Raw genomic sequence first — 27988 nt, 5'->3', positions numbered from 1 at the left:
AGACCAGAGCCGTGTGTCTTGCTCTTCAAGCCTTTCTTTCCCTGGTATGGGCCATCCGGTAAGGGTCCTGTTGGAAAATGTGACAACAGTGGCTTATATAAATTGCCAGGGAGGCACCAAGAGCAGAGTGGTAGCCCTGGAAGCCCGGGAATTGATCAATTGGGCGGAGCTGCATCTGCAAAAGATAGTGGCCTTTCATATTGCAGGCGTGGACAGTGTTCAAATGGACTTCCTGAGTCAACACTGCCTGGATCCCGGCAAGTGGATGCTGTCGGAGGAGGCTTTTCACCTTATCTGCAACAGGTGGGGCCGCCCCTGCATGGATCTGATGGTGACCTTTAGCAACACCAAGGCTCCAAGATTCTTCAGTCGGTGTCAGGAGACAGGCGCAGAAGGGGTAGACGCTCTGGTCCTCCCTTGGCCGTCGGATGTCCTGTATGTGTTCCCGCCATGGCCACTAATCGGCAAGGTGTTGCGAAGAGTAGAGATTCACTGAAGGGACATAATCCTTGTAGCACTGGAATGGCCGAGGCAGCTGTGGTTTGCAGACCTCGTAAACCTAGCCGTAGATGGACCATTGCGGTTTCTACTCCGGCCAGATCTCCTCCGACAAGGTCCCAGGTGTTTGGAAGGGGCAGATCGCTTTTGTCTAGCGGCATGGCATTAGAGAGGGAACGCTTAAGGAGTAAAGGTTATTCAGATGCGGTGGTTGCTACCCTTTTGCAGACCAGAAAGACCTCTACCTCCCTGGCATATTTCAGGGTGTGGGGTATATTTGAGACTTGGTGCGTGGAATGCGAGGTGGTCCACACTCGTGCCTCCATGGGCAATGTCTTGGCCTTTTTACAGGCTGGTCTGGCCAAAGGCTTATCCTTTAATTCCCTGAGGGTTCAGGTGTCGGCCCTGGCTTGTTTTTGGGGTAAGGTAAGCAGAGTTTGCTTGGCAGCTCACCCCGACGTCGTGCACTACCTATGGGGAGTTAAACATCTATGTCCATCCATTCGGAATCCTTGTCCTTCCTGGAGTCTCAGTCTAGTGTTGCAGGCTATGTGTACACCGCCGTTTGAGCCTTTGAAATGTGTAAAGCTGAAGGATCTTACTCTAAAAGTGATTTTCCTGGTGGCTATATCATCAGTTCGTCGGGTGTGAGGATTTCTGATTCCGAGGTGTCTTTGAGGTCGGTTCCCTCCTTTTTACCTAAGATTGTGTCATCTTTTCATTTGAATCAGTCTGTAGAGCTCCCTTCCTTCCTAGTGTCTGGCCCTTCCACCCCTCAGTCCAGAGATTTACGTCGGTTGGACGTGCGACGGGCTCTGTTGCATTTCTTGGAGGTTACTAACAGTTTTCACCTGTCTCATCACCTGTTTGTACTGTGGAGTGGCCCTAGGCGGGGACAGAAGCTTCTAGGGCCACTATTGCTCGGTGCTTGCAGGAGGCTATCAGCTCTGCGTACATTGCCAAAGGGCGACCGGTGCCTAGTGGGCTTCACACTCATTCTACCCGGTCACAAGCGGCCTCTTGGGCTGAGTGTCATCAGGTTTCGCCACAGGAAATCAGTAGGGCGGCCACTTGGAAATCTTTGCACACCTTTGCCAGACATTACCGTCTGGACATCCAGACCTCAGGTTTTGGTGACAGTTTGCTTCGAGCGGGACTCTCGGGGTCTCACCCAGTGTGAGAGAGCTTTGGTACATCCCAGAGGTCTGGACTGATCCGGGTAGGTACAGGGAAAGGAAAATTGGTTCTTACCTGCTAATGTTCCTTCCTGTAGTACCACAGATCACTCGAGAGTCCAGCTCGATCAGTGTTTGGTTTCAGTTTCTGGTCCCGTGCAGGTGTGTAGTGCGCGCAGGAGTTCTTAAATATACAAGGTTTCTTCTTCCCTCTGCTCATTTGGGGAACAGTTGTATATAGTTAGTGTGGTTCTTTTTTTATGTTAATCTGGCTTTGGGTACAGTTCAATACTGGCAGACTGCAGGAGGCACCTCAACTTAACTGGCAGTGTCAGTCAGAAACTTCCCTGTCTCCATCTGCTGGAGGGGAGGAATGAAAATTAGTTTGTAAGGATCAATTTTCCTATAACAGCCTTAACCTGAGCCAGGTCAGCGTCAAGGGTCGGCTGAGGGGGGCCAGATGCAGGTTCAGAGGCAAACCAGATCCAGTCCTAGGTCAGGGGCAGGCAGCAGGTAAGCAAGGATCCAATTCCAATCCATGTCAAGGCAGGCAAAACAGAATCCAATTCTCAATCCGGATCAGAGGCAGGCGGCAGGCGAAACTCCAGTAGGTGCTCCAGTTTCAAAGGAACGCAAGAATCACAGAGTAGCAGCACCAGCACATGCAAGCCTGTAGCCGAGGCAAGGCTTGTGCTGCAACGCCAGGCTAAATACTACAATTTCCCGTGCTAGCGCAGGGAAGGACATCAGCGTGAGGGGAGGAGTGCGGTCCAGCTGATTCGTACGCCACGGTGCGGTGCACAGCCATGATGCCACTGATGACGGACCAGGAGACAGTCCCCGGAGGCAAGGTACAGGTCCATGTCGCAACATCCTGTCATTGTAGTCTAACATGCAGCAATATGAAGTTCTTTGCCTTTTATTAAAACCAAAAAAGGGGTGACTGTGAGCCCCGAATGCTTGAGTTCAAAGCCAATACACAATATTATAGTTAAATCTCAAGCAGACTGTGATACATTACAGGAGGACCTTGCAAGACTGGAAGATTGGGCATCCAAATGGCAGATGAAATTTAATGTGGATAAGTGCAAGCTGATGCACATAGGGAAAAATAACCCTTGCTGTAGTTACACGATGTTAGGTTCTATCCTAGGAGTTACCATCCAGGAAAAAGATCTGGGCATCATAGTGGATAATACTTTAAAATCGTCGGCTCAGTGTGCTGCAGCAGTCAAAAAAGCAAACAGAATGTTAGGAATTATTAGGAAGGGAATGGTGAATAAAACGGAAAATGTCATAATGCCTCTGTATCGCTCCATGGTGAGACCGCACCTTGAATACTGTGTACAATTGTGGTCGCCGCATCTCAAAAAAGATATAGTTGAACTGGATACTCCTAGGGGAATTCTGCGCAAAAAAATTTAAAATTCTGCAAAATTCTGCAAACTTTATATTGGTCAAAATAACAGAATTTACATGACAGTGTTTAAGTAATTACATTTTTAATTAATACAGAAAAAAGAGATGCTGAATTTTAAATATTTTGAGCAGAATTTCCCTAGAAATTCACTGTAAGAGTGTCCCTTCCACTTGCTCTCCCTACTCCCCTGGCCACTTTGCCCTCTCAGGCCCCAACTCCTCCACCTGCCAGTATCTCTCCCCTCCATCTCTAGGCTCAACCCCCTTCCACTCTATCTCCAGACCCACAGTTTGACCCCGTTCTCAGTACTGCCCCTCACATGGGCTCCCTCTGTCCCTCCCTCTCTCACACACATGCTCCCTCTCTCTAGTACACATACACACATCCCTCATACAGACTCCCTCTCTTGCACAAGCTCCCTTTCTCTCTCTCACATACACCCTCACCTATGTCTCTCTCTCACGCACCCCTTCACACAGACTCTGTCTCACACATACACAATCCCTTCACACAGGCTAGCACCCTCACATACACACAAGCTCCCTTTCTCTCTCACACATACATCCTCACACTGGCTACCTATGTCTCTCTCTCATGCTCCCCTTCACACAGGCTCTGTCTCACACATACACAATCCCTTCACACAGGCTAGCACCCTCACATACACAACAAAAGGTGGAGACAGGGACAGTGTGTGACTGAATGTGATTTGGGGTCAGAGTGTGACTGGGTGTGGTGGAGACAGGGTCAGTGTGTGACTGAATGTGAATTGGGGTCAGTGTGTGACTGGGTGTGGTGGGGCAGGGTCAGTGTGTGATGAATGTGATTGGGGGGTCAGTGTGTGACTGGGTGTGATGGGGCAGGCTCAGTGTGTGAATGAATGTGATTGGGGGTCAGTGTGTGACTGGGTATGGTGGGGCAGGCTCAGTGTGTGATGAATGTGATTTGGGGTCAGTGTGTGACTGGATATGGTGGGGACAGGGTCAGTGTGTGACTGAATGTGATTTGGGGTCAGTGTGTGACTGGGTATGGTGGGGCAGGGTCAGTGTGTGAATGAATGTGATTGGGGGTCAGTGTGTGACTGGGTGTGTTGGGGCAAGGTCAGTGTGTGATGAATGTGATTTGGGGTCAGTGTGTGACTGGGTGTGGTGGGGCAGGCTCAGTGTGTGATGAATGTGATTTGGGGTCAGTGTGTGACTGGGTGTGGTGGGGACAGGGTCAGTGTGTGACTGGGTGTGGTGTGGCAGGCTCAGTGTGTGATGAATGTGATTTGGGGTCAGTGTGTGACTGGGTGTGGTGGGGCAGGGTCAGTGTGTGACTGGGTGTGGTGGGGCAGGGTCAGTGTGAAACTGAATGTGATTTGGGGTCAGTGTGTGACGGGGTGTGGTGGGGCAGGCTCAGTGTGTGATGAATGTGAATTGGGGTCAGTGTGTGACTGGGTATGGTGGGGACAGGGTCAGTGTGTGACTGAATGTGATTTGGGGTCAGTGTGTGATGGGGTGTGGTGGGGCAGGCTCAGTGTGTGATGAATGTGAATTGGGGTCAGTGTGTGACTGGGTATGGTGGGGACAGGGTCAGTGTGTGACTGAATGTGATTTGGGGTCAGTGTGTGACTGGGTGTGGTGGGGCAGGGTCAGTGTGTGACTGGGTGTGGTGGGGCAGGGTCAGTGTGTGACTGAATGTGATTTGGGGTCAGTGTGTGACGGGGTGTGGTGGGGCAGGCTCAGTGTGTGATGAATGTGATTTGGGGTCAGTGTGTGACTGGGTCTGGTGGGGCAGGGTCAGTGTGTGACTGGGTGTGGTGGGGCAGGGTCAGTGTGAGACTGAATGTGATTTGGGGTCAGTGTGTGACGGGGTGTGGTGGGGCAGGCTCAGTGTGTGATGAATGTGAATTGGGGTCAGTGTGTGACTGGGTATGGTGGGGCAGGGTCAGTATGTGATGAATGTGATTGGGGGTCAGTGTGTGACTGGATGTGGTGGAGCAGGCTCAGTGTAGGATTGAATGTGATTGGGGGTCAGTGTGTGACTGAATGTGAATTGGGGTCAGTGTGTGACTGGGTATGGTGGGGACAGGGTCAGTGTGTGACTGAATGTGAATTGGGGTCAGTGTGTGACTGGGTGTGGTGGGGCAGGGTCAGTATGTGATGAATGTGATTGGGGGTCAGTGTGTGACTGGTGTGGTGGGGCGGGGTCAGTGTGTGACTGAATGTGAATTGGGGTCAGTGTGTGACTGGGTGTGGTGGGGCAGGGTCAGTGTGTGAATGAATGTGATTGGGGGTCAGTGTGTGACTGGGTATGGTGGGGCAGGCTCAGTGTGTGATGAATGTGATTTGGGGTCAGTGTGTGACTGGATATGGTGGGGACAGGGTCAGTGTGTGACTGAATGTGATTTGGGGTCAGTGTGTGACTGGGTATGGTGGGGCAGGGTCAGTGTGTGAATGAATGTGATTGGGGGTCAGTGTGTGACTGGGTGTGTTGGGGCAGGGTCAGTGTGTGTGATGAATGTGATTGGGGGTCAGTGTGTGACTGGGTGTGGTGGGGCAGGGTCAGTGTGTGATGAATGTGATTGGGGGTCAGTGTGTGACTGGGTGAGATGGGGCAGGCTCAGTGTGTGAATGAATGTGATTGGGGGTCAGTGTGTGACTGGGTATGGTGGGGCAGGCTCAGTGTGTGATGAATGTGATTTGGGGTCAGTGTGTGACTGGATATGGTGGGGACAGGGTCAGTGTGTGACTGGGTATGGTGGGGCAGGGTCAGTGTGTGAATGAATGTGATTGGGGGTCAGTGTGTGACTGGGTGTGTTGGGCAAGGTCAGCGTGTGATGAATGTGATTTGGGGTCAGTGTGTGACTGGGTATGGTGGGGACAGGGTCAGTGTGTGACTGAATGTGATTTGGGGTCAGTGTGTGACGGGGTGTGGTGGGGCAGGCTCAGTGTGTGATGAATGTGATTTGGGGTCAGTGTGTGACTGGGTATGGTGGGGACAGGGTCAGTGTGTGACTGGGTGTGGTGGGGCAGGGTCAGTGTGTGATGAATGTGATTGGGGGTCAGTGTGTGACTGGGTGTGGTGGGGCAGGGTCAGTATGTGATGAATGTGATTGGGGGTCAGTGTGTGACTGGATGTGGTGGAGCAGGCTCAGTGCAGGATTGAATGTGATTGGGGGTCAGTGTGTGACTGAATGTGAATTGGGGTCAGTGTGTGACTGGGTATGGTGGGGACAGGGTCAGTGTGTGACTGAATGTGAATTGGGGTCAGTGTGTGACTGGGTGTGGTGGGCACAGGGTCAGTGTGTGACTGAATGTGAATTGGTGTCAGTGTGTGACTGGGTATGGTGGAGCAGGCTCAGTGTAGGACTGAATGTGATTGGGGGTCAGTGTGTGACTGAATGTGAATTGGGGTCAGTGTGTGACTGGGTATGGTGGAGCAGGCTCAGTGTAGGACTGAATGTGATTGGGGGTCAGTGTGTGACTGAATGTGAATTGGGGTCAGTGTGTGACTGGGTATGGTGGGGACAGGGTCAGTGTGTGACTGAATGTGAATTGGGGTCAGTGTGTGACTGGGTGTGGTGGGCACAGGGTCAGTGTGTGACTGAATGTGAATTGGGGTCAGTGTGTGACTGGGTATGGTGGAGCAGGCTCAGTGTAGGACTGAATGTGATTGGGGTCAGTGTGTGACTGAATGTGAATTGGGGTCAGTGTGTGACTGGGTATGGTGGAGCAGGCTCAGTGTAGGACTGAATGTGATTGGGGGTCAGTGTGTGACTGAATGTGATTTGGGGTCAGTGTGTGACTGGATATGGTGGGGACAGGGTCAGTGTGTGACTGGGTGTGGTGGGGTAGGGTCAGTGTGTGAATGAATGTGATTGGGGGTCAGTGTGTGACGGTGTGTTGGGGCAAGGTCAGTGTGTGATGAATGTGATTTGGGGTCAGTGTGTGACTGGGTATGGTGGGGACAGGGTCAGTGTGTGACTGAATGTGATTTGGGGTCAGTGTGTGACGGGGTGTGGTGGGGCAGGCTCAGTGTGTGATGAATGTGATTTGGGGTCAGTGTGTGACTGGGTGTGGTGGGGCAGGGTCAGTGTGTGATGAATGTGATTGGGGGTCAGTGTGTGACTGAGGGTGGGGCAGGGTCAGTGGTGATGAATGTGATTGGGGATCGTGTGTGACTGGGTGTGGTGGGGCGGGGTCAGTGTATGATTGATGCAATTGGGTGTGTGGTTTGTGTAATTGGGGGCAGTCAGTGAATGGAGGCTGAGATGGGGGCGGGGCTTGGTGTGACAGGAGGTGGCTGTGTGACTGGGTATGATCAGAGGGCGGAGTCTCTGTGTAATTGGGGTGACGTGTTGAGGTAGAGAAGGATTTAGGGTGTAAACCGTAAGAATGTAAACGGTTATAGAACAGATGAAGGCGCGTGGAGCGGTGGCTGCGCATGCGCAGGAGACGGACGTGGTGCTGGTTGGTTGCGTACGCTAGGACGTCAGTTCGTAGCCGCAGTGACACCCGGAAGTGTGGGCGGCTGAGGCCGGAGTGGGAGCAGGTACCGGTGTGTGTGAGGATTCGGGGTTGTGACCCGGCGCAAGGGTTGTGTTTGTTTCCAGCGATGCGGGGCTAGAGGCGCGCGCGCGTGTTCCGGGAAGGGGTTGGGGGCGTGAGTGGCTGTGTCCCCTAGGCGAGGGGGGATGGGGTGTGAATGTCTGTTCCCCCGGTGAGAAATGTTTGGGAGGTGTCTGTGTCCTCCGGTTAGGAGGGCCTGAGGGGTGTCTGTGACCCCTGGAAGAAGGGCCTGGGGGTGCGAGTGAACCTGGGGGGGGGTGTGTCTGTGACCCCTGGAAGAAGGGCCTGGGGGTGCGAGTGAACCTGGGGGGTGGGGTGTCTGTGACCCCTGGAAGAAGGGCCTGGGGGTGCGAGTGAACCTGGGGGGCGGGGTGTCTGTGACCCCTGGAAGAAGGGCCTGGGGGTTCGAGTGTCTGTGACCCCTGGAAGAAGGGCCTGGAGGTGCGAGTGAACCTGGGGGGCGGGGTGTCTGTGACCCCTGGAAGAAGGGCCTGGAGGTGCGAGTGAACCTGGGGGGCGGGGTGTCTGTGACCCCTGGAAGAAGGGCCTGGGGGTGCGAGTGAACCTGGGGGGGGGGGGTGTCTGTGACCCCTGGAAGAAGGGCCTGGGGGTGCGAGTGAACCTGGGGGTCTGTGACCCCTGGAAGAAGGGCCTGGGGGTGCGAGTGAACCTGGGGGGGGGTGTGTCTGTGACCCCTGGAAGAAGGGCCTGAGGGTGCGAGTGAACCTGGGGGGCGGGGTGTCTGTGACCCCTGGAAGAAGGGCCTGGGGGTGCGAGTGAACCTGGGGGGCGGGGTGTCTGTGACCCCTGGAAGAAGGGCCTGGGGGTGCGAGTGAACCTGGGGGGGGGTGTGTCTGTGACCCCTGGAAGAAGGGCCTGGGGGTGCGAGTGAACCTGGGGGGGGGGGGGGGTGGTCTGTGACCCCTGGAAGAAGGGCCTGGAGGTGCGAGTGAACCTGGGGGGGGGGGGTGGTCTGTGACCCCTGGAAGAAGGGCCGGGGGGGGCGGGTGAACCTGGGGGGGGGGTGGTCTGTGACCCCTGGAAGAAGGGCCTGGGGGTGCGAGTGAACCTGGGGGGGAGGTGTGTCTGTGACCTCTGGAAGAAGGGCCTGGGGGTGCGAGTGAACCTGGGGGGGCGGGGTGTCTGTGACCCCTGGAAGAAGGGCCTGGGGGTGCGAGTGAACCTGGGGGGGGGGGGTGTCTGTGACCCCTGGAAGAAGGGCCTGGGGGTGCGAGTGAACCGGGGGGGGTGTCTGTGACCCCTGGAAGAAGGGCCTGGAGGTGCGAGTGAACCTGGGGGGGGGGTGTCTGTGACCCCTGGAAGAAGGGCCTGGGGGTGCGAGTGAACCTGGGGGGGGGGTGGTCTGTGACCCCTGGAAGAAGGGCCTGGGGGTGCGAGTGAACCTGGGGGGGGGGGGGGTGTCTGTGACCCCTGGAAGAAGGGCCTGGGGGTGCGAGTGAACCTGGGGGGGGGGGTGTCTGTGACCCCTGGAAGAAGGGCCTGGGGGTGCGAGTGAACCTGGGGGGGGGGGGGTGTCTGTGACCCCTGGAAGAAGGGCCTGGGGGTGCGAGTGAACCTGGGGGGGGGGGTGTCTGTGACCCCTGGAAGAAGGGCCTGGGGGTGCGAGTGAACCTGGGGGGGGGGGGGTGGTCTGTGACCCCTGGAAGAAGGGCCTGGGGGTGCGAGTGAACCCGGGGGGGGGGGGGGGTCTGTGACCCCTGGAAGAAGGGCCTGGGGGTGCGAGTGAACCTGGGGGGGGGGTGTCTGTGACCCCTGGAAGAAGGGCCTGGGGGTGCGAGTGAACCTGGGGGGGGGGGGGGTCTGTGACCCCTGGAAGAAGGGCCTGGGGGTGCGAGTGAACCTGGGGGGGGGGGTGTCTGTGACCCCTGGAAGAAGGGCCTGGGGGTGCGAGTGAACCTGGGGGGGGGTGTCTGTGACCCCTGGAAGAAGGGCCTGGGGGTGCGAGTGATCCCCAGGGAAGAGCTGGGGGGGGGGGGTGTCTGTGACCCCTGGAAGAAGGGCCTGGGGGTGCGAGTGAACCTGGGGGGGGGGTGTCTGTGACCCCTGGAAGAAGGGCCTGGAGGTGTGAGTGAACCTGGGGGGGGGTGTCTGTGACCCCTGGAAGAAGGGCCTGGGGGGGGGGGTGTCTGTGACCCCTGGAAGAAGGGCCTGGGGGTGCGAGTGAACCCGGGGGGGGGGGTGTCTGTGACCCCTGGAAGAAGGGCCCTGGGGGTGCGAGTGAACCTGGGGGGGGGGGTGTCTGTGACCCCTGGAAGAAGGGCCTGGGGGTGCGAGTGAACCTGGGGGGGTGTGTCTGTGACCCCTGGAAGAAGGGCCTGGGGGTGCGAGTGAACCTGGGGGGGGGTGTCTGTGACCCCTGGAAGAAGGGCCTGGGGGTGCGAGTGAACCTGGTGGGGGGGGGGGGGTGTCTGTGACCCCTGGAAGTAGGGCCTGGGGGTGCGAATGATCCCCGGGGAAGGGCTGGGTGGGGCGGGGTGTCTGTGACCCCTGGAAGAAGGGCCTGGGGGTGCGAGTGAACCTGGTGGGGGGGGGGGGGGGGTCTGTGACCCCTGGAAGTAGGGCCTGGGGGTGCGAGTGATCCCCGGGGAAGGGCTGGGGGGAGGTGTCTGTGACCCCTGGAAGAAGGGCCTGGGGGTGCAAGTGAACCTGGGGGGGGGGGTTGTCTGTGACCCCTGGAAGAAGGGCCTGGGGGTGCGAGTGAACCTGGGGGGGGGGGGGTTGTCTGTGACCCCTGGAAGAAGGGCCTGGGGGTGCGAGTGAACCTGGGGGGGTGTCTGTGACCCCCTGGAAGAAGGGCCTGGGGTTGAGTGAACCTGGGAGGGGGGGTGTCTGTGACCCCCGGAAGAAGGGCCTGGGGGTGCGAGTGATCCCCGGGGAAGGGCTGGGCAGGGGGGGGGGTGTCTGTGACCCCTGGAAGAAGGGCCTGGGGGTGCGAGTGAACCTGGGCGGGGGGGTGTCTGTGACCCCTGGAAGAAGGGCCTGGGGGTGTGAGTGAACCTGGGGGGGGGGGGGGGTGTCTGTGACTCCTGGAAGAAGGGCCTGGGGGTGCGAGTGATCCCCGGGGAAGGGCTGGGGGGGGGGGGGGTGTCTGTGACCCCTGCAAGAAGGGCCTGGGGGTGTGCGAGTGATCCCCGGGGAAAGGCTGGGGGTGCGAGTGATCCCCGGGGAAGGGCTGGGGGGGGGGGTGTCTGTGACCCCTGGAAGAAGGGCCTTGGGGTGCGAGTGAACCTGGGGGGGGGGGTGTCTGTGACCCCTGGAAGAAGGGCCTGGGGGTGCGAGTGAACCTGGGAGGGGGGGGGGTGTCTGTGACCCCTGGAAGAAGGGCCTGGGGGTGCGAGTGATCCCCGGGGAAGGGCTGGGGAGGGAGTGTCTATGAACCCTGGAAGAAGGGCCTGGGGCTGCAAGTGATCCTGGGGGAAGGGCTGGGGGGGGGGGGGTGTGTGTCTGTGACCCCTGGAGGAAGGGCCTGGGGGTATGAGTGATTCTGGGAGGGGGGGGGGGGGATCTCTGTGTGCTCCATGGGGAGAGGCTGGCAGTATCTCTCTAAGCATCCTTCTGTATGTTTGTTGGAGAAAGGATGCTGTAATAAATGGATATTTCAGAGCTCTTATTAAATTTTCCCATTCCCTGTAAGTACCAGGATCAGTCCAGACCGCTGGGTTGTGTCTCCCTTTCAGCAGGTGGAGTCAGAGAAAAAACTGAGAAGGCACCCCCTCTTAACTTGGTGTGCCACCTGCAATCCCTCATTATTTTCTCTGACTCTCAGCAGAGGAGTTCTCAGAACCTGCGGTCCTGATCCTTTGAATTTCTTAAGATTTCTTTAACTTTCTTTATCTACAGAGTTTTTAGGCTCTGTCTTCTTTTCTGGATCCTCTTCTCCAAAGTATAGACAGGGGGTGTCGATGAATCCAACCCAGTAGAGGGGGACAATCCCCAGGTTTCCCGCTTATTTCGGCGGGAGGAGTTGGATCCTTTGATCCCCCATGTGCTCTAGGAGCTGGAAGTTGAGGCACCAAGCCCCAACTCGGCGCCGGTTAAGGGGAAGCCAGTACTCTCTGGGCTGCGTGCCCTTCCCCAAACTTTCCCCTTCCACCCAATGCTTAAGCAGCTGGTCACTCGTGAGTGGGAATCTCTTGACGCGACCCTGCGGGTGGGACGGGCGATGGACAAGCTCTATCCTTTACCTGAGGAGGCCTTGGATATCCTCAGGATCCCCAAGATGGACGCGTCAGTTACCGCGGTCACTAAGCGGACAACCATTCCTGTCACTGGAGCGACTGCGCTTAAAGACTTGCAGGATAGGCGACTGGAGGTCCTCCTCAAGCGCATCTTTGAGGTGTCAGCGCTGTGTGTTTGGGCGGTGGTCTGCAGTAGCCTCATGCAGCGAGCGACCCTCGGGTGGGTCCAGCAAATGCTCACTTCACAGGAATTGCCACCGGAGGAAGCAGATCAGGCAAATAGGATGGCGTCCGCATTGGCTTACACGGCAGATGCGTTATATGATCTACTACCGGGCTTCTTCGCGCAACATGGCCACGGCAGTCTCGGCTAGGCGGCTTCTTTGGCTCCGGAACTGGCCCGCAGATGTTTCTTCCAAAACTCAGTTGGGTAATCAGATGTTTCTTCCAAAACTCAGTTGGGTAATCTTCCAAAACTCAGTTGGGTAATCTTTTAAGGGTAAATTGTTGTTCGGTGAGGAGCTGGGCACCCTTATTAAGTCTCTTGAACATAAGAACATAAGAAAATGCCATACTGGGTCAGACCAAGGGTCCATCAAGCCCAGCATCCTGTTTCCAACAGTGGCCAATCCAGGCCATAAGAACCTGGCAAGTACCCAAAAACTAAGTCTATTCCATGTAACCATTGCTAATGGCAGTGGCTATTCTCTAAGTGGACTTAATAGCAGGTAATGGACTTCTCCTCCAAGAACTTATCCAATCCTTTTTTAAACACAGCTATACTAACTGCACTAACCACATTCGCTGGCAACAAATTCCAGAGTTTAATTGTGCGTTGAGTAAAAAAAAATTTTCTCCGATTAGTTTTAAATGTGCCCCATGCTAACTTCATGGAGTGCCCCCTAGTCTTTCTACTATCCGAAAGAGTAAATAACCGATTCACATCTACCCGTTCTAGACCTCTCATGATTTTAAACACCTCTATCATATGCCCCCTCAGTCGTCTCTTCTCCAAGCTGAAAAGTCCTAACCTCTTTAGTCTTTCCTCATAGGGGAGTTGTTCTATTCCCCTTATCATTTTGGTAGCCCTTCTCTGTACCTTCTCCATCGCAATTATATCTTTTTTGAGATGCGGCGACCAGAATTGTACACAGTATTCAAGGTGCGGTCTCACCATGGAGCGATACAGAGGCATTATGACATTTTCCGTTTTATTCACCATTCCTTTTCTAATAATTCCCAACATTCTGTTTGCTTTTTTGACTGCCGCAGCACACTGCACCGACGATTTCAGTGTGTTATCCACTATGACACCTAGATCTCTTTCTTGGGTTGTAGCACCTAATATGGAACCCAACATTGTGTAATTATAGCACGGGTTATTTTTCCCTATATGCATCATCTTGCACTTATCCACATTAAATTTCATCTGCCATTTGGATGCCCAATTTTCCAGTCTCACAAGGTCTTCCTGCAATTTATCACAATCTGCTTGTGATTTAACTACTCTGAACAATTTTGTGTCATCTGCAAATTTGATTATCTCACTCGTCGTATTTCTTTCCAAATCATTTATAAATATATTGAACAGTAAGGGTCCCAATACAGATCCCTGAGGCACTCCACTGTCCACTCCCTTCCACTGAGAAAATTGCCCATTTAATCCTACTCTATTTCCTGTCTTTTAGCCAATTTGCAATCCACGAAAGGACATCCCCACCTACCCCATGACTTTTTACTTTTCCTAGAAGCCTCTCATGAGGAACTTTGTCAAACGCCTTCTGAAAATCCAAGTATACTATATCTACCGGTTCACCCTTATCCACATGTTTATTAACTCCTTCAAAAATGTGAAGCAGATTTGTGAGGCAAGACTTGCCTTGGGTAAAGCCATGCTGACTTTGTTCCATTAAACCATGTCTTTCTATATGTTCTGTGATTTTGATGTTTAGAACACTTTCCACTATTTTTCCTGGCACTGAATTCAGGCTAACCGGGCTGTAGTTTCCCGGATCGCCCCTTGAGCCCTTTTTAAATATTGGGGTTACATTTGCTATCCTCCAGTCTTCAGGTACAATGGATGATTTTAATGATAAGTTGCAAATTTTTACTAATAGGTCTGAAATTTCATTTTTTAGTTCCTTCAGAACTCTGGGGTGTATACCATCCGGTCCAGGTGATTTACTACTCTTCAGTTTGTCAATCAGGCCTACCACATCTTCTAGGTTCACCGTGATTTGATTCAGTCCATCTGAATCAAAGTGGGGAGAACAAGGTGTATAAGTTGCCTGACGATAAGCCCAAGTATTCCAGACCCTTTGGGGCTGCCACCCGCCTTTCCCGTCCGCCAACAGACTCAGAGATCTCAATCTTGGCCTACTTCCTTTCGTGGCCGTAGGCCATTTTGGGATGGGGGCTCCCAAGGAGCCGTCGGAGTTAAGCCGTCCCAATGAAGGTGTTCCGACCCTCTCCCCAGTTCCAGTGGTGGGCGGCCGCCTCTCCCTGTTCCTCGAGGAGTGGGTCAAGATCACGTCGGACTAGTGGGTCCTCAGTATCATCGCAAACGGTTACGAGTTGGATTTTGCCCGCCCGTTAAGGGATCTCTTTCTGATTTCTCCCGCCGGGTCTCTGACCAAGCAAGAAGTGGTCGGGAAAACCCTGAGTCGGTTGAAATTCCTGGGGGCCATTGTTCCAGTTCCTCCAGAAGAGCGCAGGTCCGGCAGGTACTCCATCTATTTTGTAGTCCCGATGAAAGAGGGGTCCTTCCGTCTGATATTGGACCTCAAGACAGTTAACCGAGCTCTTTGGGTTCCCCGTTTTTTGCATGGAGACTCTCCACTCGGTCATTACGGCCGTCCTCTTGGGAGAATATTTGGTTTCTTTGGACCTGACCGAGGCGTATCTTCATATCGGAATCTGTGAGCGCCATCAGTGGTTTCTCAGGTTCATGGTCCTTGGGAGAGCATTATCAGTTCCAAGCACTCCTGTTCTGTGGAGCTGTTGCTAAACCGGTCTTCACCAAGGTGATGGTGGTAGTAGCAGCGACCCTTCGGCGGGAGCAGATCTTGGTTCACCCCTACCTATTTATTTATTTATTTAAATTCTTTTAATATACCGATGCTTAAGACCATGTCTTATCGTACCAGTTTACAATAAACTAGGGGGGTACACCCGTTAACAAAGAGAGCAACCTAGATGATTGGCTCATCCGGGCCAAATTGGAGTGCTTCTGTCGGTTGGCAGTGAACACGGTTCTGCTCAGGCTCCAGTCCCTTGGTTGGGTGGTCAATTTTGCCGAGAGCCAGTTGGTACCATCTCAGGTCCTCAACTTCTTGGGCGCACACTTCGATACCTCGGTCGGCAAGGTCTTCCTCACTCAGGAGAGGATGCTCAAGTTAGAGGCGCAAATCCGTCGGCTCTTGTCCTTACCCCTTCCCATAGTATGGGATTATTTGCAGGTACTTTGTTCCATGGCGTCAACCCTGGAAGTGGTTCCTTGGGCGTTTGCGCATATGAGACCATTACAACACACGTTGCTTTCTCGTTAGGATCCGAAATCGGAAGAGTTCCATCTGCCGTTGCCCCTGCTGGAACCAGCCAGGTCCAGTCTTGGTTGGTGGTTGATCCTGGCCTATTTGTTACGGGAGATGGACCTGGAGGAACCGCATTGGGTAATAGTCACGACGGATGCCAGCCTCACTGGTTGGGGGGCAGTTTGCCAGTCACAATCCGCCCAGGATTGTTGGACACTTTATCAGACGACGTGGTCCATAAATTGGTTGGAGACCAGGGCGGTGCGCCTGGCATTGTGCGTCTTTCTCCCTCTGATAGCTCAGTGTTCGGTTCGAGTTTTGTTGGACAACGCAACGACAGTGGCCTACATCAGCCATCAGGGGAGAACCAGAAGCCAACTGGTGGCCTGGGAGGCCGAACGGCTCATGGCTTGGGCAGAGCTCCATCTGGTCCGGATAGTGGCCTCGCACATAGCCAGGATAGACAATGTTCAGGCAGATTTTCTCAGCCGCCAGCGACTGGATCCCGGCGAGTGGGAATTGTCCGACACAGCCTTCCGGCTTCTCACTCATCGCTGGGGGGTCCCACACTTCGATCTGATGGCAACAAGGACAAATGCGAAGGCGGCTCGCTTCTTCAGCCATCGGAGAGATCACGGGTCGGAAGGGGTGGATGCCCTCGTCCTGCCGTGGCCTCGCGACATTCTGCTTTACGTGTTTCCTCCTTGGCCCCTAGTGGGCAAGGTCTTGCGTCGGATAGAAAACCACATGGAGTCTGTGATCCTCGTAGCTCCAGAGTGGCCCCGAAGGCCATGGTTTGCGGATCTGATCACCTTGGCGATCGACTGTCCAGTACGTCTCAACCATCTTCCGAATCTACTGCGACAAGGTCCAGTATTTTTCGACCGTGTGGATCGCTTTTGTCTAGCAGCCTGGCTTATGAGAGGAGGCAGTTGAGGAACAGAGGATATTTGGATTCTGTCATTTCTACCCTTCTGCAAGCTTGAAAATCGTCCACTTCTTTGGCCTATATTTGTGTTTGGAGAGTTTTTGACTCTTGGTGTGGTGGGGTAAATTTGCCCCCGCGTCGGGCTTCTGTGGCGCAAATTCTAGCCTTTTTGCAGGAGGGTCTGAAGAAAAGTCTGGCTTGCAGTTCTCTCCGGGTGCAAGTCGCGGCCCTGGGTTGTCTGCGGGACATAATTGACGGGGTGTCACTGGCAGCTCATCCAGATGTGTCCCGTTTTTTAAAGGGGGCCAAGCATTTGCATCCTCTGGTCAGACAGATTTGTCTGGCGTGGAGCTTGAATTTTGTCGCTGGCAGCTCATCCAGATGTGTCCCGTTTTTTAAAGGGGGCCAAGCATTTGCATCCTCTGGTCAGACAGATTTGTCTGGCGTGGAGCTTGAATTTTGTCGCTGGCAGCTCATCCAGATGTGTCCCGTTTTTTAAAGGGGGCCAAGCATTTGCATCCTCTAGTCAGACAGATTTGTCTGGCGTGGAGCTTGAATTTAGTTCTCCGAGGCTTATGTGGGCTTCCATTTGAGCCTCTCCGGCGGGCTACATTGAAGGACTTGACTCTCAAGACTCTTTTCTTGGTAGCCATTACCTCTGCGCGGCGGATTTCCGAGCTTCAAGCTTTGTCGTGTCGGGATCTGTATCTCCGGATTTCGGATTCAGGAGTTTCACTACGGACCGTCCCCTCTTTCCTACCCAAAGTTTTCATGTAAATCTGATGGTGGAGTTACCAGCCTTTCCGAATTTGGATCCTGCTTCTTCGGTGGATAGGGATCTGCATAAGTTGGATGTGCGGCGGATTCTCCTTCGTTGTCTAGAGGTGACCAATGCCTTTCGATTATCGGTTCATTTGTTTGTCTTATGGAGTAGCCTTAGGAAGGGTCACAAGGCATCCAAAGCTATGGTTGCTAGGTGGTTGAAGGAGGCCATTTCCTCTACTTATCTTTGCGCTGGCCGCGCAATCCCTGAAGGTTTGAAAGCACATTCTACCAGATCACAAGTCAGTCGGTCTCACCACAGGAGATTTGTAGAGCAGCCACTTGGAAATCGTTGCACACTTTTGCGAAGTATTACCGCATGGACGTCCGGGATCTGGATGTCGACTGCTTTGGTAGCAGTGTTCTTCGGGCGGGACTCTCCAGGTCCCACCCCAATTAGGACAGCTTGGGTACATCCCAGCGGTCTGGACTGATCCTGGTACATACAGGGAAAGGAAAATGTGTTCTTACCTGCTAATTTTCATTCCTGTAGTACCAAGGATCAGTCCAGACGCCCGCCCTTGGTGTTTGGAGAGTCCGTTCTGTTTTCCTTTTTTCCTTGGCAGAATTCTTACAGGAATTGACAGGAGTCTTCCTATTTACAGATTATGCGGTGATACGGTTGGTTTATTTCACCGCGCAGATTGTTGTAGCCACTGGTTGTTATGTTAGGGGATTTTTATCCTTTCATTGGTTATTCTGCTTTGATATCGTATATACTGAGGGATCGCAGGTGGCACACCAGGTTAAGAGGGGATGCCTTTTCAGTTTTTTCTGACTCCATCTGCTGGAAGGGAGTCACAACCCAGCGGTCTGGACTGATCCTTGCTACTACAGGAATGAAAATTAGCAGTTAAGAACCAATTTTCCTTTTTGGTTTGCAGGTGCTTCCATGATGGCAGGAGAAAGGAGAAATGGGAACCTGTTAGTTCACTTAGGGCCACAGCTGCAGGCGTACCCGGAGGAACTGATTCGCCAGCGCTGCAACCACGAGGGGCACACAGAGTACCTGATTCGCTGGAGCATCTGCAGCCTGGACGAGAAGGGAGAGAATGGGACTACTGCATCCACAGAGAGCAAAGCGGAGCACATCTTGATGTGGATGTCAGCCGAGGAAGTTTATGCGAACTGCCCCACTCTCTTGGGGAAGCGGAAGCCAGAAGGGCAGTGGATGAAGGAGGAGGCAACTCCCAGTGCCTTTCCCGCTCATGTGCCGCTGGACCAGGAGGCACTGCAGGACATGAAAAATGATGTCCGGACCTTGGTACAGCGTGCCACTAAGCAGATGACCCAGAGCAGTGGCCCTGAGTCTTCCATCCTGAACACCATCCATGTGCTCAGTGCCTATGCCAGCATCGGTTCGTTGGCAGGCGTGTTCAGAGAGACTGGGGCCCTGGATTTGCTGATGAAGATGCTGTGTAACGAGGAGAAGCAAATCCGTAGGAGTGCTGGCAAAATGCTGCGGGCGCTGGCATCTCATGATGCAGGTGAGAGAGCTTGCCAGGGCAGGGCAGTGCTGAGAGCATCCTGATCACAAAGCACAGGTGAGGGAGCTTGCCCCCGGGGATGCTGTGAACACGAAACAGGTGAGAGCTGACCGGGGGACTTCCAGTGCTGGAGGTGAGAGCTGCCAAGGAGCGCTGGGAGCGTTGCCGTCACATGATGCAGGGGAAAGGGAGCTCTCTAGGGATGGAAAGAGAATCCAGGAAAGCCCTAGCCACTGAAAGAGTGCATGGATGTGGCGTGCTCTTTGCCAGGTGTGTGAGCTGAGCTGATGGGGAAGAGCAGGTGGAGCTCATCTCTTCAGTAAAAGATGGAATTATGTGGCTCCATAGAGAAATCCCTCCCAAGTGAGAACATGCTCTGAGGTTTTAGGTACAGAGAGATATACATTGGGAATATGGATACCGAGAGATTTCCTGTGACCATAGGGAAAGAAAACATAAACTGAAGAGGGAAAGAAACCATAGTACAAAATCAAAAAAATATTTGGCCAGCAGTAATACATGTTTGATCAAACATGAAAAAACAAATATAACATGTCAGCAAGCCTGTTTGTCTGTCTTATCTTGGCATAGACCTCCTGCTCAGTTCGATCATTCACCTTAGAAGTACATTTTTAGAATTTTTTTTAAAACACACAGAAAACAGTCACAACAGTCTAAATGTAAAGTATCAAACAAGCCCAAGATGGCAGTGTTGCTCAATAAATGCTTCTTCAGGGAAAGAATGCACACTCTGGGGATAGGGTTACAGAGAGACCTCCTCTGACTGTAGGGAGAGAATTCACACTCTGGTGATAGTGGTACAGAGTTTGTGGAGTATGCTTGCTCTGGGGATAGGGATGCAGAGGGATTCCTTGTCTTTGTGGATGGAGAGTGTTTGCTCCAGGGATAGGTATAGAGAGAGTGCTTCTCCTAGCGTTTCTGGAGTGTGCTTGCTCTGGGGATAGGGATGCAGAGTGATTCCCTGTCTTTGTGGATGGAGAGTGCTTGCTCCTGGGATAGGTAGAAACATAGAAATGACGGCAGAAGAAGACCAAACGGCCCATCCAGTCTACCCAGCAAGCTTCACACATTTTTTTCTCATACTTATCTGTTTCTCTTAGCTCTTTGGTTCTATTTCCCTTCCACCCCCATCATTAATGTAGAGAGCAGTGATGGAGCTGCATCCAAGTGAAATATCAAGCTTGATTAGTTAGGGGTAGTAGGGGTAGTAACCGCCGCAATAATCAAGCTACACCCATGCTTATTTGTTTTACCCAGACTATGTTATTCAGCCCTTATTGGTTGCTTTTCTTCTCCCCTGCCGTTGAAGCAGGGAGCTATGCTGGATATGCGTGAAGTATCAGTTTTTCTTCTTTTTTTTTTTAAGTTATAATTTTTATTGCTAAGACCAAAAACAGTACAAGTAAAAAACAAGAGAAATGAGTACATAGCAATGTTTACAATAGGAATAAGAAGCACCCTTCCCCCCTCCCCCCGTCATGCTACTCAATTATCACAAGAAAAAATATATATATGGTGAAAATAAAATAAAAATAAGAACAAGAAAAGGAAAAAAGTCCAAGGAACAGGCTTGCAGCGTGGATGAGAAAAAAAATAAAAAATTCCAGCGTACTTCAGGTTACTCAGCGTCCACTCAAGTGTTCAGGGATGGTGGGAGAGTGATGGTAGGGGTAGTGGCCTCCATGAAATGTAAGGATTCCATATTTGATAGAATTTAGATAGGCGATGATATTTAAACGCTGTTAATCGGTATAAAGTGCACAACCTATCTAAGCGTGACAAGATCTCTGTGGGGGTAGGCGGTTGTACTCTCTTCCAAGAATAAGCAATTTCCATAGCCGTCGATGTGCAGACCATGTGAATAAATGTCTGAACGGGAGTTGGAAGGTCAGCATCAGGCAGATGAAGAAGAGCTTGTGCAGGTTTAAGGACAATTGTCCGGCCCAGGATCTCGGAAATCATCTGTGAGACATAGGCCCAGACTTTCCGTATTAGTACACAGTCCCACCACATGTGGAAAAAAAGTACCTAGATGATGACAGTTGCGCCAACAGTTGGGATCATGACTGGCGGAGAAACGATGGAGACGCGTTGGGGTAAAATACCATCAGTTTTTCTTCTCCCCTGCCGTTGAAGCAGAGAACTCTGCTGGTTATGTGTGAAGTACCAGTTTTTCTTCTCTCCTGCCGTTGAAGCAGAGAGGTATTTATTTAACAGTTTTATATACCGACCTTCATAGTAAATAACCATATCGGATCGGTTTACAATTAACAAGAATAAAACTGGGGTAACTATTCAAGTAAACGAAGTATTAGTTTTTCTTCTCCCCTGCCGTTGAAGCAGAGAGCTATGCTGGATATGCGTGAAGTATTAGTTTTTCTTCTCCCCTGCCGTTGAAGCAGAGAGCTATGCTGGATATGCATTGAAAGTGAAGTATCAAGCTTATTTGGTTTGGGGTAGTAACCGCCGTAACAAGCCAGCTACTCCCCGCTTTGTGAGTGCAAATCCTTTTTTCCACATTTCCTCTTGCCGTTGAAGCTTAGAGCGATGTTGGAGTCACAGTAACCATGTGTATGTTTATTGAATAAGGGTATTATCTCCAGGCAGTAGCCGTCATTCTGGTGAGCCACCCACTCTTCATTGACGGCCTCTTGACTTTATGGATCCACAGTGTTTATCCCACGCCCCTTTGAAGTCCTTCACAGTTCTGGTCTTCTCTACTTCCTCCGGAAGGGCATTCCAGGCATCTACCACCCTCTCCGTGAAGAAATACTTCCTGACATTGGTTCTGAATCTTCCTCCCTGGAGCTTCAAATCGTGATCCCTGGTTCTGCTGACTTTTTTCCTACGGAAAAGGTTTGTCGTTGTCTTTGGATCATTAAAACCTTTCAAGTATCTGAAAGTCTGTATCGTATCACCTCTGCTCCTCCTTTCCTACAGGGTGTACATATTTAGATTCTTCAATCTCTCTCCTCATAAGTCATTTGATGAAGACCCTCAACCTATTTGGTTGCCCTTCTCTGGAACGCCTCCATCTTGTCTCTGTCTCTTTGGAGATACGGTATCCAGAACTGAACACAGTACTCCAGGTGAGGCCTCACCAAGGACCTGTACAAGGGGATAATCACTTCCCTTTTCTTACTCAATATTCCTCTCTCTATGCAGCCCCGCATTCTTCTGGCTTTAGCTAGCGCCTTGTCACATTGTTTCGCCGACTTCAGATCATTAGACACCATCACCCCAAGGTCTCTCTCCTGCTCCATGCACATCAGCCTTTCTCCTCCCATTGAATACAGTTCATTCAGATTTCCACTCCCCATGTACATGACTCTGCACTTTTTGGAATTGAATCTCAGCTGCCATATCTTAGACCACTCTTCCAGCTTCCTTAAATCCAGTCTCATTCTCTCCACACCTTCCGGCGTGTCCACTCTGTTGCAGATCTTAGTGTCATCCGCAAAAAGACATACCTTACCTTCCATCCCTTCCGCAATGTCGCTCACAAAGATATTGAAAAGGACCGGTCCCAACACCGATCCCTGCGGTACACCGCTTAAAACCGCTCTCTCTTCAGAGAGAGTTCCATTTACCATCACACATTGTCTTCTGTCCGTCAACCAGTTTGCAATCCAGGCCACCACCTCGGCACTCACTCCTAAGCTTCTCATTTTATTCACCAGTCTCCTGTGCGGGACCGTGTCAAAAGCTTTGCTGAAATCCAAGTAGATGACATCGAGTGCTCTTCCTTGATCCAATTCCTTGGTTACCCAGTCAAAAAAGTCAATCAGATTTGTCTGACAGGATCTTCCAATGGTGAATCCATGCTGCCTCTGGTCCATCAATTCTCCCGACTGTAGATAGTTCACTATTCTCTCTTTCAACATTTACTCCATTACTTTTCCTACCACCGAAGTGAGGGTAACCGGTCTGTAGTTACCAGCCTCTTCTCTGTTCCCACTCTTGTGAAGCGGGACCACCACCGCTCTCCTCCAATCACTCTGCACCACTCCCGTTTCTAGGGATCTATTGAACAGGTCACACAGTGGACCCGCCAGCACATCTCTGAGCTCCCTCAGTATTCTGGGATGAACTTCATCAGGCCCCATGGCTTTGTCCACTTTGTTTCACCAGCTCTTCCCATACATTTTCTATTGTAAATGGAGTTACATCTATTCCATTCCCCTCCAGTTTCTTGTTAACTAGTGATGGTCCTTCTCCAGGGTCCTCTTTAGTGAACACAGAACTGAAGTATTCATTTAATATTTCTGCCTTTTCGTCTTCTCTCTCCACACATTGATCCTTTCCACCTTTCAATTTCAATATACTACTTTGAACTTTTCTCTTTTCACTGATGTATCTGAAAAATGTTTTGTTACCACTCTTTACCTCCTTGGCAATCCTCTCTTCCGCTTGACTTTTTGCCATCTTGATTAATTTTTGTCTCCCTCAGTTCTACCAGATATTCTTCTTTGTGCTCCTCCTTTTGGGATCTTTTATATTTCTTGAACGCTGTTCTTTTAGCCTTTATTTTGTCAGCCAACTCCTTTGAGAACCAGATAGGTTTCATTTTTCTTTTGCTTTTCTTTACTTTTCTAACATATAGATTAGTTGCCTTGGTGATTGGTCCACTGTTGATTCACATCTCTATCTTTCTCCCAGCCTTCTAGTTCTTCCTCCAGGTACTTCCCCATTTCATCAAAGTCTGTGTTTTTGAACAGCAAAACTTGGGTTTTTGTGCTTCTTTTCCATGTCCTTTTTGTGATATTAAACCATACTGTTTGATCACTGGTGCTGAGGTGGGCACCCACCTGGACGTCTGAGACATTATCTCCGTTAGTGAGCACTAAGTCGAGTATAGCTCCTTCTCTCGTGGGTTCCATTACCATTTGTTTGAACAAAGCTACTTGCAGGGCATCTACTATTTCTCTACTATTATTAGATTCTGCAGATGGGATTCTCCAGTCTACATCTGGCATATTAAACTCTCCAACGATCTCCACTTCTCCTTTCTTTCCTATCCTGTGGATGTCTTCAACCAGATCTCTGTCCAGCTCTTCCTTTTGGTTTGGAGGCCTGTAAACCACTCCAATAAAAATGGATGCCCCATCTTTTTTTTTATGTCTGCCCAGAGAGAGTGCTTCTCCTAGCGTTTGTGGCATGTGCTTGCTCTGGGGATAGGGAAAGCAGAAGGATTCCCTGTCTTTGTGGATGGAGAGTGTTTGCTCCAGGGATAGGTATAGAGAGAGTGCTTCTGGCATTTGTGGAGTGTGCTTGCTCTGGGGGATAGAGATGCAGAGGGATTCCCTGTCTTTGTGGATAGAGAGTGCTTGCTCCAGGGATAGGTATAGAGAGAGTGCTTCTGGCATTTGTGGAGTGTGCTTGCTCTGGGGATAGGGAAGCAGAGGGATTCCCTGTCTTTGTGGATAGAGAGTGTTTGCTCCAGAGATACGTATAGAGAGGTGGTGGCCTGGATTGCAAACTGGTTGACGGACAGAAGACAATGTGTGATGGTAAATGGAACTCTCTCTGAAGAAAGAGTGATTTTAAGCGGTGTACCGCAAGGATCGGTGTTGGGGACCGGTCCTGTTCAATATGTTTGTGAGCGACATTGTGGATGGAATACAAGGTAAGGTTTGTCTTTTTGCGAATTACACTAAGATCTGCAACAGAGTGGACACACCGGAATGAGTGGAGAGAATGAGACGGGATTTAAGGAAGCTGGAAGAGTGGTCTAAGATATGGCAGCTGAGATTCAATTCCAAAAAGTGCAGAGTCATGTACATGGGGAGTGGAAATCTGAATGAACTGTATTCAATGGGAGGAGAAAGGCTGATGTGCATGGAGCAGGAGAGAGACCTTGGGGTGATGGTGTCTAATGATCTGAAGTCGGCGAAACAATGTGACAAGGCGCTAGCTAAAGCCAGAAGAATGCGGGGCTGCATAGAGAGAGGAATATTGAGTAAGAAAAGGGAAGTGATTATCCCCTTGTACAGGTCCTTGGTGAGGCCTCACCTGGAGTACTGTGTTCAGTTCTGGATACCGTATCTCCAAAGAGACAGAGACAAGATGGAGGCGTTCCAGAGAAGGGCAACCAAATAGGTTGAGGGTCTTCATCAAATGACTTATGAGGAGAGATTGAAGAATCTAAATATGTACACCCTGTAGGAAAGGAGGAGCAGAGGTGATACGATACAGACTTTCAGATACTTGAAAGGTTTTAATGATCCAAAGACAACGACAAACCTTTTCCGTCGGGAAAAAAATCAACAGAACCAGAGGTTACGATTTGAAAGTCCAGGGAGGAAGACTCAACCAATGTCAGGAAGTATTTCTTCACGGAGAGGGTGGTGGATGCCTGGAATGCCCTTCCGGAGGAAGTGGTGAAGACCAGAACTGTGATGGACTTCAAAGGGGCATGGGATAAACACTGTGGATCCATAAAGTCTAGAGGACGTGAATGAAGAGTGGGTGGCTTGCGGGAATGACTGCTACTACCTGGAGATAATATCCTTATTCAATAAACATACACAAGGTTAATGCGACTCCAACATTGCTCTATGCTTCAACGGCAAGAGGAAATGTGGAAAAAAGGATTTGCATCCACATAAAAGCAGGGGAGTAGCTTGCTTGTTACGGCGGTTCCTACCCCAAACCAAATAAGCCTAATACTTCACTTTCAATGCATATCCAGCATAGCTCTTTGCTTCAACAGCAGGGGAGAAAGACTGATACTTCACGCATATCCATTGCAATTCAATTCTACTAGGTCTTCCCGCCTCTTCCACCAAACCTCTTCAGATGCTGCAAAACTCGGCCGCTAGAATCTTAACATATTCCAACAGAAGAGACCACATCACACCCATCCTCAAAAATCTGCACTGGCTTCCTGTAAACTTTAGAATCTTACACAAATGTCTCACCATCATTCACAAATCAGTTTATAACCAGACCCCTATCGATATCCAATACCCACTCACTCTCCACACCTCTCTAAGACCCATCAGAGAAGCTTACAGGGGATCACTTCAAACCCCCCCCCCCCCCCAGCCAAATCTACAATCCACTCAGCCACCAAAGAACGAGCCTTTTCGACAGCGACGCCAACCATTTGGAATGCTATGCCCCCTGACCTCAGACAAGAACCCTGTCTATTGACGTTCAGAAATAAACTCAAGACTTGGCTATTTCAACAAGCCTTCCCTTAATCTGGGACCTCCCCAGCTACAGTCACACGCCAAGGCCCTCTAGTCAACGCACTCCACTACCACTATTGTAAATATTGTATTGATATTGTTTAGTTCCGAATTTCCTCTACCACTGGCTCCTCTTCTTCTCAGTTCGAGTATTCCTGTTTTATTGTAACGTTTGCTATCTTTATGTTCATGTTAACATCTTTGTTATGTTATGTTCATGTTAACATCTTTATGTTCATGTTATGTTCATGTTAACGCTGCCGCCAGAATCCTCACAAACACCAACAAAAGAGAACATATCTCTCCAATCCTCCGTAACCTTCACTGGCTTCCTATAAAATATAGGATCCTCTACAAAGTTCTCACTATCGTTCATAAAGCGACTAACAAACTCGCGCCCATCAGACTAAGCACACAACTGCAACCTCATACATCCACCAGACCCATCAGAAGCGCCTACAAAGGCACACTTTATGCCCCACCTGCAAAAACACTACTAAGGAAAAGAGCACTATCTTCAGCAGGCCCCCACCAGTGGAACGTGCTCCCCCCAGATCTAAGACTTGAACCCAGTCATCAGGAGTTCAAAAAAAAAAACTAAAAACCTGGCTCTTCCGCCAAGCCTACCCAGACACTTAACGCAGCCTAGATGCTCGCATTTTCGCATAATATACAACAGTTATCAATCAAACTCAATGCCTCCACATGTTCCCCCCATTAAGATAATATGCTTTATTGTATATACTACGCTTTTTACTTCCGCATTTATACTGTTTTATTGCATTACTTTTACCTTTATTTATTTTAGTTTATTCTCAAATCTACCATACCCATTGTTATTTATCACTATAATATGATATTGATATCAAAAGCTTTTCCTTCTCTTGTAACTATCTCTTTACCATGTTCCAGTTGTACGTTGTTTTTTATAGTTTTAGTTTTATAGTTATATGTAAAGCCCGTTGTCTTATAGTTATATGTAAAGCCCCTTCCGTTTTGGGCATCTCATGGTTTTATGTAAACCGGCATGATTTGTATCTGATACAAGAACTTCGGTATATAAAAATTAAAAATAAATAAATAAATAACATTATTTCCCCCTTGTTCCATGTAAACCAATTTGATATGATCTGTATCATGAATGTCTGTATAAAAAAGCACTAAATAAATAAATATCCAGCATAGCTGTCTGCTTCAACGGCGAGGGGAATGAAGAAAAGTGGATATATATACAGATAACAACCAACAAGGACTGAATTACATAGTTTGGGTAAACAAGCAAGTATGGGTGTAGCTTGCTTATTGCGGCGGTTACTAACCTTAACTAATTAAGCTAGATATTTCACTTAGATACAGTTCCAACATCGCTCTCTACATTAATGGGGGGGATGGAAGGGAAATAGAACCAAAAGGTTACTAAGAGCCAAGAGAAACAGATAAGTATGAGAGAAAAAAAAGTGCAAAACTTGCTGGGCAAACTGGATGGGCCGTTTGGTCGTCTTCTGCCGTCATTTCTATGTTTCTATGCAAGAGCTTCTCCTAGCGTTTGTGGAGTGTGCTTGCTCTGGGGATAGGGATTCAGAGAGATTCCCGGTCTTTGTGGATGGAGAGTGCTTGCTCCAGGGATAGGTATAGAGAGAGTGCTTCTCCTAGCGTTTCTGGAGTGTGCTTGCTCTGGGGATAGGGATGCAGAGTGATTCCCTGTCTTTGTGGATGGAGAGTGCTTGCTCCAGGGATAGATATAGAGAGAGTGCTTCTCCTAGCGTTTGTGGCATGTGCTTGCTCTGGGGATAGATATAGAGAGAGTGCTTCTCCTAGCGTTCGTGGAGTGTGCTTGCTCTATGGATAGAGTTGTAGTGTGATTTCCTGTCTTTGTGGATGGAGAGTGCTTGCTCCTGGGATAGGTATAGAGAGAGTGCTTCTCCTAGCGTTTGTGGAGTGTGCTTGCTCTGGGGATAGGGATGCAGAGGGATTCCCTGTCTTTGTGGATGGAGAGTGCTTGCTCCAGGGATAGGTATAGAGAGAGTGCTTCTCCTAGCGTTTCTGGAGTATGCTTGCTCTGGGGATAGGGATGCAGAGTGATTCCCTGTCTTTGTGGATGGAGAGTGCTTCTCCTAGCGTTTGTGGCATGTGCTTGCTCTGGGGATAGGTATAGAGAG

The 27988-nt window shown here is 50.8% G+C and overlaps 1 protein-coding gene across 1 annotated transcript in view; it reads left to right on the top strand.

The window, feature by feature from the left end:
- Nucleotides 1–7509: 7509 nt before the first annotated feature.
- LOC115088464 (cullin-9-like) overlaps nucleotides 7510–27988 on the top strand; it is a gene marked incomplete in the record, with an annotated part of 195027 nt that continues 174548 nt past the window's right edge. The window contains 2 exon segments of the mRNA XM_029596738.1: nucleotides 7510–7629; nucleotides 18013–18615. Of these exon segments, the coding sequence (XP_029452598.1) occupies nucleotides 18021–18615 (595 nt within the window).

This window comes from Rhinatrema bivittatum, chromosome 3 (genome assembly GCF_901001135.1).
Source record: "Rhinatrema bivittatum chromosome 3, aRhiBiv1.1, whole genome shotgun sequence".
NCBI lineage: Eukaryota > Metazoa > Chordata > Amphibia > Gymnophiona > Rhinatrematidae > Rhinatrema > Rhinatrema bivittatum.
The sequence above is the reverse complement of the archived record's forward strand: the minus strand, read 5'-3'. Positions and strand labels throughout refer to the sequence as shown.